This window comes from Sturnira hondurensis, unplaced genomic scaffold (assembly GCF_014824575.4).
Source record: "Sturnira hondurensis isolate 20B ecotype Veracruz unplaced genomic scaffold, ASM1482457v3 Scaffold0000982, whole genome shotgun sequence".
Taxonomy (NCBI): Eukaryota; Metazoa; Chordata; class Mammalia; order Chiroptera; family Phyllostomidae; genus Sturnira; species Sturnira hondurensis.
In genome coordinates this window covers 1,163,831-1,176,861 of record NW_028073613.1, presented here as the reverse complement: position 1 = coordinate 1,176,861, position 13,031 = coordinate 1,163,831, and the positions used below count along the sequence as shown (strand labels likewise).

At 41.1% G+C, this 13,031-nt stretch overlaps 1 protein-coding gene across 1 annotated transcript in view; it reads left to right on the top strand.

Annotated features, from left to right (window-relative positions):
- Positions 1 to 13,031, top strand: part of TAF1 (TATA-box binding protein associated factor 1) — a 66,631-nt gene that overhangs the window by 2,232 nt on the left and 51,368 nt on the right. Inside the window, 12 exon segments of the mRNA XM_037058082.1 lie at positions 3,526 to 3,645; positions 4,768 to 5,009; positions 5,880 to 6,098; positions 6,485 to 6,703; positions 7,046 to 7,253; positions 9,020 to 9,196; positions 9,570 to 9,697; positions 9,791 to 9,898; positions 10,027 to 10,200; positions 10,667 to 10,840; positions 11,085 to 11,189; positions 12,787 to 12,987. Coding sequence (XP_036913977.1) covers positions 3,526 to 3,645; positions 4,768 to 5,009; positions 5,880 to 6,098; positions 6,485 to 6,703; positions 7,046 to 7,253; positions 9,020 to 9,196; positions 9,570 to 9,697; positions 9,791 to 9,898; positions 10,027 to 10,200; positions 10,667 to 10,840; positions 11,085 to 11,189; positions 12,787 to 12,987 — 2,075 coding nt within the window.

The window sequence follows — 13,031 nt, the reverse complement described above, 5'->3', positions numbered from 1 at the left end:
TCTCCCTGCCTTCCCCTCTCTCTAAAAGATAAATAAAATCTTTTAAAAATGCAGAACTTTGTCAAAAGTTCTGCAGTTAGATAGTGGCAATCCTTGACTAATTCAGCAACTCAGTTTATTAGACATTGGTTGAGTACTTGTTGTGTGCTATGAACTGTGATGGACAGTATGGTACAAAGATAGGAAAATCCATTTTCTGACCTTGAGGAACTCAGTTCTGTGTTCTAGAATCTAGAGGTAGTGGTCATAGTTTATTATTTCAAACCCCCATATTACCTCTTGCTGCTTGAAACTTTTATGTGAAATTGCTCATTGTTTATTTATTGTCATCCTCTTTGAATTAGTATTCAGGCTGCTGAGAAATTTAGATAAGATCTTGGTAAGTTCTTGAACTTAGTTTCTTCCCGGCCAGGTAATGGTTTTAAAAAAAGATTTTATTTATTTATTTTTACAGAGAAGGGAAGGGAGGAGGAAGAGAGGGAAAGAAACATCATTGTGTGGTTGCCTCTCATGCATCCTGTGCATCCTTCACCGAGGGCCTGGCCTGTAACCCAGGCAATGTGCCTTGACTGGGAATTGAATCAGCAACCCTTTGATTCTCAGGCCTGCACTCAATCCACCAAGCTACACCAGCCAGGGCCAGTTAATGGATTTGAGTAATGCTTGTATACAGAGAACTAAGTACATCGTATACACAAAAAGTAACCCAGAAAAATAGAAGGCACAGGCCTTACCTTCAGGGATATTGTTACCATTTGGGGAAGGTGGGATAAATGAATGCAAAGCAAAATTATTCATCATAAGACAAACCAGCTATAAACCGATGTTTCTTTATAGAGTGTTTTACTTAGTTTTTGAGGGGCTGTCAGAATAGCTAAGTCAAATAGCATAATTGTTATTTTTGAGCACCGTGACTTGGGCTAAGGGAAAGGTAGTAGCAGCTCTGATTTTCAGAGGATGTTGGGACTTTTCAGGTTTGGGTTTATTGTCTTAGCTAGGAATGGTAAGGAAGAGGGTAGGTGGGGGTTTCCTAGCTGGATTTTATGAGCTGACCTGGAAAGGCTAATACTGTATTAGGTGGAGTCTCAGTACTCCAGGGTGTTCTCTTTTTTCCCCCCAAGGTTTTTATTTATATACTGTTTTAAAGATTTGATTTATTTAATATTAGAGGGGGAGAGAGGGAGAGAAACATCACCGTGTGACAGATACATCAATTGGTTGTCTCTCACATGCCTCTAACTGGGGACATGGCCTACAACCCATTGGGAATTGAACTGGTGACCACTCAGTTCGCAGGCTGGCGTTTGATGCATTGAGTCAAACCAGCCAGGTCCGGGATGCTCTTTTCTAAGTTTGCTTGTCTTCTGAGGATGTCTTTATATATGCTCTTAGTTTCCCCCTTCTCTGGTATTGACCCCTTCACACAGCTTGATTTACAAGGATGTTTCTTTGGAATAATTTGAGGTGGGTGGAGGTCCTTAGAAAAGGCTTCACGAGGTGGATTTAGGTAAACTTTTGAAAGACATGGTTTAATGGAGAGGAAGCAGCAGGGTAATTTGGTTTGGAAAAATGGCTTGTCTAAATGTTTGAAAATAGTAATCAGCAAGTACTGTGTGGGGGGGGGGGATGGAATTGAGCAGCAAGCTTTCTTGAAAGGGGTGGAAAACATACTGCCAAATGGCAAGAACCAAGGGTGGAGCAATTTGATAACACCTTCGTGTATGTATTATTACTTAGGATGTGATGCCATAAAAGGATTATGAACCAACATAGATTGTTAAGTAAGAGGCGGGATGGTATAATGAAAAGAAAGTGGACTTTGGTGGGGGTGAGTGGAGGTAGAAGAGGATATAAGGGGGATAAATGGTACTGGAAAAAAATGCAATAAAAAATGGACTTTGGAGCCCTGGCTGGTGTAGCTCAGTGGATTGAGCGCGGGCCTGCAAACCCCACGATCGTGGTTCGATTCCCAGTCAGGGCACATGCCTGGGTTTTGGGCCAGTTCTTGGCGGGGGGCAGATGAGAGGCAACCATACATTGATATTTCTCTCTCTCTCCTTCCCTTCCCAAGATAAATAAATAAAATCTTTTAAAAAATGGACTTTGGAGTCAACATGTTATAGATTCAGATTCCAATTCCTTATTTAGTTTGGCCCTGGGAAACTTGCTTATTTCTCTGAGGTTTGGACTTTTCATTTGTAACAGTCCCTCAGTTATCTTGTCTGCAATAAAGGTAATAATACCTACCCCCTTAATAGGGCTTTTGTGAGAACTGAAGTTCCTTGTTACATTGTATGAAAGCACCTACATAATACAGTGTTATAATAGATCTCTGGTAATGTTAGTTGCTCTCTTAAATGAAAATGAAAAGTGATGGTTGATGCTTTGAGGTTTTGATTTAAAAAGGGTAAATGGGCAGAGTTACTTGGAGACTGTTGCAAGCTTGATGTAAAGTTATCAAGGCCTAGAATAGAGTGACAATGGTGGAAAATGATAGGCAATGTCAAACTTGAGAGTTGCTGGTAAAGGATCAGTAGGACTTGGTGGGTGAAGAAGTATGTTAGAAAGAGTACGGTCCTTGTTAAACCAGACTCGAATTCTGATTGTCACTTAAAACCGTCTGATCCCAAGCCACTTAACTTGTATCAGAATAATTCTACATTGTTGCATTATTGGGAGGATTATAGATAGAATAGCTACAAATACCTGGCACATAATGGGAGCTCAGTAAGTGATAGTTGCAATAAGGACTATTGATGACTGATTGGAAAGGTGTGTTGGGGGTAAGAGATTGATGAAAGAGACAAGAGACTAAAGTTATAAGCTGGGAAAATGAGGTTGGAGGTGGTATGGATAATAACAAAGGGATTTTAAAAGAGGTGAGTGATATTTTGGTGTGATACGACATGCAGTTGTTGAATATCTGAGTGGGAAGGTTGTTTAGACAGCAGAACATGCTTTGCATTTGTAGAGGATGTAAGGCAGGGCAAGACATAAATTTGGGTTAAGTCTGGAAAAAGTGGTTCTTGAGAAAAGGGAATGGAGAGTGTGTAGAGGAATAAAAGCAAAGTGTTCAGGAACAAGTATTGGGTGATGCTATTAAAAAAAAATAACAAGTTGCACAGGATAGACGGGAGAAAATGTGTCAGCCTTGGGAGGTGAGAAAGAAGAAAGTCTTGTCTGGAAGGAAACTGACAGAGAAAGAATGTTAAATCCAACTATGAGATTGAGCAGGATGAAAATAAAAAACTAGGATTTGATCCAGAGCAGGAGCAAAGGTTTTAAGCAGTTCTGGCGGGCGCTCCCTCGGTTCCTCTATGTGGTATACATAGTGATACATAGCGTCGAAGCATTTGGCAGTACCATGACGTCATCTGTTTCTGAAGGTAGAAGCTGCATCTCTTGTGTGTCCTTAAAGGATTTGCACAGTGCTTCCTGTGGAACTTTAAATTCTTGAGTGACAACGGAGTTCAAGGCTGTTTGACATTCTGGGTATTGAGGAGATCATCTTCTTGGTTTTAGTAGATTATGATGATGATGACTATGATGCCGATTGTGAAGACATTGATTGCAAGTTGATGCCTCCTCCACCCCCACCCCCAGGACCATTAAAGAAGGATATGGACCAGGATGCTATTACTGGTGGTAAGCAGAGACTGTCTACTTTTGTCTGAGGAGGAAGTTCCATTCCTAAGTCCAGGCTTTTGGCATGTACATAAGAGGTATTAAAATTAAGCTGTTTGGAAAGGCTGTAATTTCCAGAAGTGATTCTTACATTTCTCAAATTTCTGTATGAAAGGGAAGTTTTCCTTTTAAAACATTTCACAGCAGTATTTTTGCATGCACTTAAGAAAATGTTTGGGTCAGTGGTTCTTAAATCTGGCTACTCATCAGAATTTCCTCAAGTCTTTAAAAAAAATACAGCTTTCTGACTCTTATCCCTGGAAAGTGTGATTCAGAAGATAGTGAGTAGACTCCCAGGATTTCAAAGCATTCGCTAAGTAATTTCTGAAGCAACTCATCTTCTTACTGGTATTTTTGGAAGCTACCTGTTTAGAGGACTGTTTTGGAAAGAAATGGTTAAATAGGGAAGGCACCGTAGAATGTGTGTGAGTCATATAGAGTCAACCAGGAGATTCAGAGATTTCAAAGGCAGGGTCTTCAGGGATGTCTTAATCTTATTTCTACATCTGCAGCAGTAGATTGGGAAGAGGTTTGATCCTCCTTTGATTCCAAAGTACAGGTTTGATCCTATTATATTTTGAGGCTTGTGTTAACCTAGATTCCTCCTATTAGAGCTTTAAGTCATTTCCTTTTTAGTCTGCAGTCTAAATAGTATCAGTTAACTTTAAGTCGTAATATCTTATCTTATGCTAAATAAATTCGTTATTTTGTGAGCTTAAAATTCTTCAGCCTGTGAGTTCCAAAACCAGACATGATGAGGCCTGACTGGTGTAACAGTGTTATATAATTTTGCTGTTTGTCATATTCCTTTAACCTGACATACTTACAGAAAGTAGTAAATGTAGTAATAGTGTTTGTTTTCTCTCATCACTACCCTAGGGTACCAGGTACAAGGTGAGTTGGGGATGATGGGAGATACTGAGTTGGAATGAATTTTCTGGGTTGCATAATCCTAGTAACCTGGGTGCTTGAAACTATATCCCCTGCCGTTGAGCCATGCATATTGCCTGGAGTGGGTGTTGGCTGAATTTGAGGAATATGCTCACAGTTACATGCCAAGGGGGTTTTTCTTCCTTGTTGCAGTGTCTGAAGATGGAGAAGGCATCATCTTGCCCTCCATCATTGCCCCTTCCTCTTTGGCCTCAGACAAAGTGGACTTCAGTAGTTCCTCTGACTCAGAATCTGAGATGGGACCTCAGGAAGCAACACAGGCAGAAACTGAGGATGGAAAGCTGACCCTACCACTGGCTGGGATTATGCAGCATGATGCCACCAAGCTGTTGCCGAGCGTCACAGAACTTTTCCCAGAATTTCGGCCTGGCAAGGTAACGTTCTATGGAGAATATCTCTATTGAAAACCACTGACCTATTTTAAATACTGAGTTCTGTTGTTAAAATGCTGAATTAAGATCTGAAGTTTTCCTTATTCAATCACATTGTATTGGGTCTTTTAAAAAGATTTTATTTATTTTTATTTTTAGAAAAGGGAGGGAGAAAGAGAGGGAGAGAAACATCGGTGTGTGAGAGATGCATTGATTAAAAAAAAAGAGAGAGCCCTGGCTGGTGTAGCTCAGTGGATTGAGCATGGGCTGTGAACCAAAGGGTCACGGTTCGATTCCCAGTCGGGACATATGCTGGGTTGTCTGCCCAGCCCCCAGTGGGGACCATGTGAGAGGCAACCACACATTGATGTTTCTCTCCCTCTCTTTCTTCTTCCCTTCTCCTCTCTAAAAAAAAATTAAAAAAAGAAAAATATTTTTAAAAAGAGAGAGAGAGAGAGACATTGATAGGTTGCCTCTTGCACGCGCCCAGCTGGGGTCCTTGCCTGCAACTTAGGCATGTGCCCTAGACTGGAATCAAACCAGCGACCCTTTTGGTTTGTAGGCCGGCACTCAATCCAGTGAGCCACACCAGCCAGGGCTGTGTCAAGTCTTTTTTAAAAGTTGTATACGTTGTAGGACATATGCTGTATATAGTTCTCATTATAAACTGTCTTTATTGTTTTAAAAGAACTACTTCAAATTATTGAGAGACTTTCTTGACCTTTTGGATAAATGTTTATAAATCTGAAATCAGCATCCTTTGATCCTTCCTGCCAGTTGAGTAGATCCCTCAAGGGAATTTCCAGACCTACATACTGCTGTTTTTCTAATGGACCTTGAGTCTCTGGCATAGTAACATGTTCTGTGTTCTAGGTGTTACGCTTCCTACGTCTTTTTGGACCAGGGAAGAATGTTCCATCTGTTTGGCGCAGTGCTCGGAGAAAGAGGAAAAAGAAGCACCGTGAGCTGATACAGGAAGAGCAGCTTCAGGAGGCGGAGTGTTCAGTGGAATCAGAAGTCAACCACAAGTCTTTGTGGAACTACGACTATGCTCCACCACCACCTCCAGAGCAGTGTCTCTCTGATGATGAAGTAGGCAAAACAGAGACCTGGGAGTAAGACCTGGGGGTGGGTTAGAGGAGTCCTTCCTAGCTTATGTCCAAATTGGAAATAACAGGCAGAGTCCTGTGTTGATTATCAATGAGTAATGGTGAGTTTAATCCCAGTAGCTGTCCCTTCTCTATCGTACAATAATAGGAAAGTATTGGGGGCAGGCAGATGGTAATATACACACTGGTGAGTAAGAAAGTGTAAATGATAGGCAGTGTGCCATGATGTCCCTTCATTGTTTGTATCCTAACTCCAGTGCAGTTTCAAGGATTATCCTTCTAGCTCCTCTAGGTTCTCCTGCGTATTAGTGGCCTTAGGACACCTGGGATCAGGAAATCCTCTTCCACTTCCACTTTGTTCTGCTGCAGATTACAATGATGGCTCCTGTGGAGTCCAAGTTTTCCCAGTCAACTGGAGATATAGATAAAGTGACAGATACCAAACCAAGAGTGGCTGAGTGGCGCTATGGGCCTGCCCGACTGTGGTATGATATGCTGGGTGTCCCTGAAGATGGCAGTGGGTTTGACTATGGCTTCAAACTGAAAAAGGTGGAACCTGAACCTGTGATAAATAGTAGAACGATGGAGGTAAGCAACCCTCATATGCAAGAAAAGAATCAGTGTGCCCAGGACCCTGTCAGTTTTACTGTAGTTTCCAATTAGGAAGCTATTGGGTAGGGTTTCTTGGGTGGGAGATTTAGGTGGCTAAGCCTTTTGCTTGGTTTGGCATATTACTCTGGCAGCTAGGCCCCATCGCAAGGATTCTGTTTTTTGAAATGAGTGCTGTGCTAGACTAGGAGTGGGAACTCCGTTACTCGGTTTTTCCTCTCAAGTCAGGGAGCACATTTGATGTATCTGATGTGGGATGTGGAGTGGGAACTTTGACCAGGGACCATTCAGGGATTTGTGGTTCCTTCCCTACTTCTACAGGACTTGAGGAAACCTGGGGAGAATGGTGGCGTCGATCTTCTGGCAGATGAAAACTTCCTGATGGTGACGCAGTTGCACTGGGAGGATGATATCATCTGGGATGGGGAGGATGTCAAACACAAAGGGACGAAACCTCAACGTGCAAGCCTGGCAGGCTGGCTTCCTTCCAGCATGACTAGGAATGCCATGGCTTACAATGTTCAGCAAGGTATGCTTCCGTGCCAGCTGGGTGCAGCACTGCCCTTCCTCTCAGTAATCCTAGATGGGCTTAGCTGTGATCTTTGCTGCTGCTGAGAGACACCTGAATATTTTAGATCTGAGCCCTGATTCTAGTCCGTAATCGGGTTTGTTGTTTTTTTTTTTACACTTTTAACAAGCCAGGGTTGGACTCTGAGTTCTCATTAGAAAAAGGTAAAAACCACTTTTAGGTTTAAAGATCTTTCTGAACTATAACAGTGCTTTATTTTTATAGTCTTTTTGTTTTCGAATCCCCTTTGTCATTATCATTCTAGAATTTGCGTTTTCTCTCCTGAAATATGAAAAAAAAATGCACGCTATGTAGAAAACTTTGAAAATGCAATACAGTATCAAAAATCACTGGTAATCCTATCCAGAGATTATCATCACCTTTTACTTTTTGGTGTATTTTTGTTTTCAATTTTCTATTTTCTGTGTATATATGTAGATGAGTTCATCTCTACAGGTACAGTTTGTATAGTGTGTTTTTCTCAGTATAAACATTCTGTGTCGCCCTGGCTGGTGTAGCTCAGTGGATTGAGCGTGGGCCTGCGAACCACATGATCGCAGTTCGATTCCCAGTCAGGGCACATGCCTGGGTTGCAGGCCAGTTCCCAGCAGGGGGCGCATGAGAGGCAACCATACATTGATATTTCTCTCCTTCTCTCTCCTTCCCTTCCCCTCTTAAGATAAATAAATAAAATTAAAAAATAAAATACCTGGCTGGTGTAGCTCAGTGTATTGAGCACGGGCCTGCGAATCAGAGGATCGCGGTTCGATTCCCAGTCAGGGCACATGCCTGGGTTGCAGGCGGGTTCCCTGCAGGCCAACTCCCAGCAGGGGACGCACAAAAGGCAACCATACATTGATGTTTCTCTCCCTCTCTCCTTCCCCTCTAAAGATAAATAAATAAAATCTTAAAAAAAAGAATGAGACAAAAAAAAAGATGTGAAGTAGCATATTTAATATCCTGTTTGTGCAAGTGAGAAAAACACACTATATAAACATAGAAAACTGACTGAAAGAAAATATACTATAGGGTTTAAAGTGGTTATTTCTGGTTTGTAAGATCACAAATTTCAGTTTTCTTCTGTTTTTATTGTCGTTCTACTGCAGTGGTCCCAATTTCCCCCATTGCTCTCCCTGCTGACCACCCACTTCCACAGTCAGTCCCCCATGTCCATGGGTTATTTATACTTGTTCTTTAACTAGGCCCTTCCCCTCAGTTTTCTTCTTTATACTTGTCTGTTTTCCAAATTTTTCTCAGTTAACCTGGATTACTTTTATAATTTGAAGAAAAAAACAATGTCTTATTTTTAAACCTAAGAAATAGTTGTTTCCTTCTTCTCATTTTATCTAAGTGCTTTATTAGTTGTATAGTGTTCTTACATGGATATGTTTATAATTTATCAATTATATTTCTGATATATTTACTACTATCACTAGCTTAGTTTACCATATCATTTATTACCATAATTTAACCACACTCTTATTAAGCATTTGGCTATTCATATTTTGATTATTACAGAGAACACTGCAGTGAACATTTTTGTCTGCAACATTTTATTAAAATGACACGTATGCTGTATGTGTTAGGTTCCTTTTCAGTGAGTGAGTACTTTTCAGTCACCCGATTAACTCTACTATCATTTGCTCCTTTTCCCTCTGCTAGAATCATGATTTGGAATGAGCATAAATGTTTTGTCTGTTGTCGAGTGTTTCTTCTGTTTTGACTAGGTTTTACCGCCACCCTGGACGATGACAAGCCTTGGTACTCCATTTTTCCCATTGACAACGAGGAGCTGGTGTATGGCCGCTGGGAGGACAATATCATCTGGGATGCTCAGGCCATGCCCCGGTTCTTGGAGCCTCCTGTTTTGACACTTGATCCCAATGATGAGAACCTCATTTTGGGTATGGTACTGGCAGGGGCCAATGTTACTCCTCCATGATCGACATCTTGCAGCTAATGTCAGGGAGCTGGAAGAAATTAGAAGGGTTGTGAAGGTCAAGACTAGAAGCTTCTAGGTAGCAGTTTGAGGGAGCAAAGTTGTGGTCAGTTTTCAGTATTTGTGTATTGTTTAGGGAAAATGCACAGTGTAGGAATGTTGGAAAGTACACTCCTGACCCCCTTGAGATGTCAGGAGTGTAGTTTGTTGGGTAGGGTGAATCATGGAGTAGAACTGGTTTGGGGTGGCAGGAGAGATCTGGGTCAGGATGGCAAAGTTATCAGTAGGAGAGGTGACTCTTAAGGCGAATTCCAGAGTGACTCTTGTTTCATTTTTAGAAATTCCTGATGAGAAGGAAGAGGCCACCTCCAACTCCCCCTCTAAGGAGAGTAAAAAGGAATCATCTCTGAAGAAGAGTCGAATTCTCTTAGGGAAAACGGGCGTAATCAAGGAGGAACCACAGCAGGTCTGTACAGGGAAAGGGGTCTTCGTGTTTAGAAGAACAAAGGTAATAGGGAAGGGAAGTCTGACTAAGGGTTCTTTGATGACCTGTCATTAGAACATGTCGCAGCCAGAAGTAAAAGATCCGTGGAATCTCTCCAACGATGAGTATTACTACCCCAAGCAACAGGGTCTTCGAGGTACCTTTGGAGGAAATATTATCCAGGTAAAAACTTTTTTTTTCTGTGGTGGATGGGAACCACTGCTTCGTTCTGATGGAGGTATATATGGGTGAATCTTGCCTGGGCCGGGGTTAGTATTGTATTTAATTAGAGTCTGTATTTTCTGTCGTAGCACTCCATCCCTGCTGTGGAGTTACGGCAGCCCTTCTTTCCCACGCACATGGGGCCCATCAAACTGCGGCAGTTCCATCGGCCACCTCTGAAGAAGTACTCCTTTGGAGCGCTGTCTCAGCCGGGTCCGCACTCCGTCCAGCCGTTGCTAAAGCACATAAAAAAGAAGGCTAAGGTACGATTGAGCTCTGGGTAGAGAGAAAACAGCTGTGAAAGTTAGCAGTAAAGTATAAATTGGGGAAACAGACTGGACATGAGATGATACTAGGGAATTATTGTTTATTTTTGAAGATGTGCTAGAACGTCATTGTGGGTATCTAGAAGAGTGTCCTTATTCTTAGGGGAGATGCATGTGAAAATACTTAAGTGTGAAATGGAAATGTCATGATGACTGCAGCTCTCAAAAATGGTTCAGCAATATCTGTAGAGATGTCGTCCTGGGTAAAACATAGGCAAGGTGTAAACATTGGTATCTAGGATGTGGGATAACAAAGGTTCATATGTTTGAAGAATTTTGCAGTGAAATTGAAACGAGATAAGGTGAAATTGTTTTCAGTGTCATTGTCTCAGAATGAACGCCATTAAAATGTATAGTTATTGTCTTATCAGGAGCTAGACAGCATTCTCTTTGTTCTGGGCAGATGAGAGAACAAGAGAGGCAGGCTTCAGGCGGTGGAGAGATGTTTTTCATGCGCACACCTCAGGACCTCACAGGCAAAGATGGAGATCTTATTCTAGCAGAATACAGTGAGGAAAATGGGCCATTAATGATGCAGGTTGGCATGGCAACCAAGATAAAAAACTATTATAAGCGGGTAAGTCTCTGCTCAGAAAATCTGTTCTCAGAAAATCTCTATTAATATAGCTATAGTTATATATACAGCGATAATCTGTGACCTTGTCTTTTGTCTTTTTTATACTATAAATTTCTTGGGAGGAAGGAATGGTATCTTTCTTGCAGTTTGTAATATTAGTAAAATACTGTGGTCATGGAATATTTTGTGCAGGTGTATGGATTATATTCTGAGGTAGTAACTGAGTCTGCTGTGTTCCTTATAGAAACCTGGAAAAGATCCCGGAGCCCCAGATTGTAAATACGGAGAAACTGTTTACTGCCATACATCTCCTTTCCTGGGCTCCCTCCATCCTGGCCAGTTGCTGCAGGTGAGGAATTCTTCCTTGTTATAAGGTCTTCTTAAGGGAGTTGACATTGACTAGCCAGTTAGCTCAGAAAGGGCCAGCTCTAGTTGGTTGAGAAATTGTGCGTCATACATGAAGCACAGGGAAGATCAGTGTAATCCAATTTTTTGATCTTTTTAAAATAGTAGCTCCTAATTATATTATTCATAAGCTTAATTAAAAATAGTTGTTTTTTTTAAAAAAAAATACACACTGGGTAAGAAGTCCAGAAGTATCTGGGTAGCGTGGGGGAGTCGACGTTGGGTGATAATTTGCTATAGTTAATTTTGATTTCTATGTGTAAAATTGGTGTGTTTTGACTGTATTAGTTGTCATTTTGAGTATTGAACCACACCTGGACCTGATAGTCCCCAGCCACAGTGAAGAGTTGTTTTTTTTACCCCCTCCTTGTGCTCATTGATGTAGCGAGGCCCTCTGGTAACCTAGCTTTCTCATATTTTGTGAAGGGGAACTATAGAGGTCCACAAATGACGTGAGGAAATCATTGGTACTTTCCTACCTTTTTCCCTCCACTCCTTTTTTCTTAATCATTTCCCTACTCTCGTATGGAGTTTGATTCATTATTACTATCACTCATTCTCCGAAAACATCTGCAAAGCCTTTTTTTCTTTATCCTCTACATCTATAGTCCCACCATATTGTGGGTATTATTTTTATATTGTTCCTGGCGTTCTTGCCCTTAACTTCCTTTTGAGGTTTTCTACCAATCTATCCCCTTCATTTGTAGTCTCTTAAAGATCCTTTTTAAAATCTTCTCTAACTTTTTTCTCTCTCTACTTTTCCCATTTAGAATTTTCTTTGCACACCCATTTATTGAAGATATTTCTTCTTTCTGTCCACTTCTCTGGTTTTCTGTTAAGTCTCTCCTTGGAATCGCAGGCTTCCTGTGACAGGAGATCCCCATCTGACTGCTACTGAAGCTCGAACGATTTTTGTCCTGTGTGTTTAATGTCTTCTCTAGCACGCTTTCTACTTCATTTGTGTGTTTTTTTTAATTTAATCATTGTTCAAGCACAGTTTTCTGTCTTTAACTCCCATCCCAGCCCCTTCCCCCCCCTTTTAAAATTAATTTATTTAACAAATGGTTTGTTCTGTCCTGTATTATGTCAGGGCCTGTTCTGGTGTCTAGGGTAGCTAGTATAGTACCTGTTTGTTTTTAGAGTGATTTTCGTATATCATTTTTATAGCAATCCTGTGAGGTGTTAGGCATTTTAAGTATCTCAGTTTTGTGTGTGAGGAAATGTAAGCTCAGAGATTTTCACTTCTCTGTGAAAGTAGTGAGCAGCAGCAGAGCAGTCAGTGTCATTTGAATCCAGATCCTTTAGTTTCCTCACTACTAACTCCGAAAAATTGCCAGTGGGGGAAAATTACCTGTCTAGTCCCTGTCTAGTCTATCATTGTCTTTGCTATTCTATATTGTAATTTGTTTATAACGATACTGGATTGATGGCATAATGGCGATGGAGAGCAAATTAGCATGATTTACCTTTATCATCAGTTGACTAAATCAAATTTGCCAGAGTTTCTCTATATATTACTTTTGTGTTTTTATTTTCTTTAGGCATTTGAGAACAATCTTTTTCGTGCCCCAATTTATCTTCATAAGATGCCAGAAACAGATTTCCTTATCATTCGGACGAGGCAAGGTTACTATATTCGAGAATTAGTGGATATCTTTGTGGTTGGCCAGCAGTGCCCCTTGTTTGAAGTTCCTGGGCCCAACTCCAAAAGGGCTAATACACATATTCGAGACTTTCTCCAGGTAAAAGGGTGTATGTATTTGGGGGCCCACCCAGAAAGATCAAA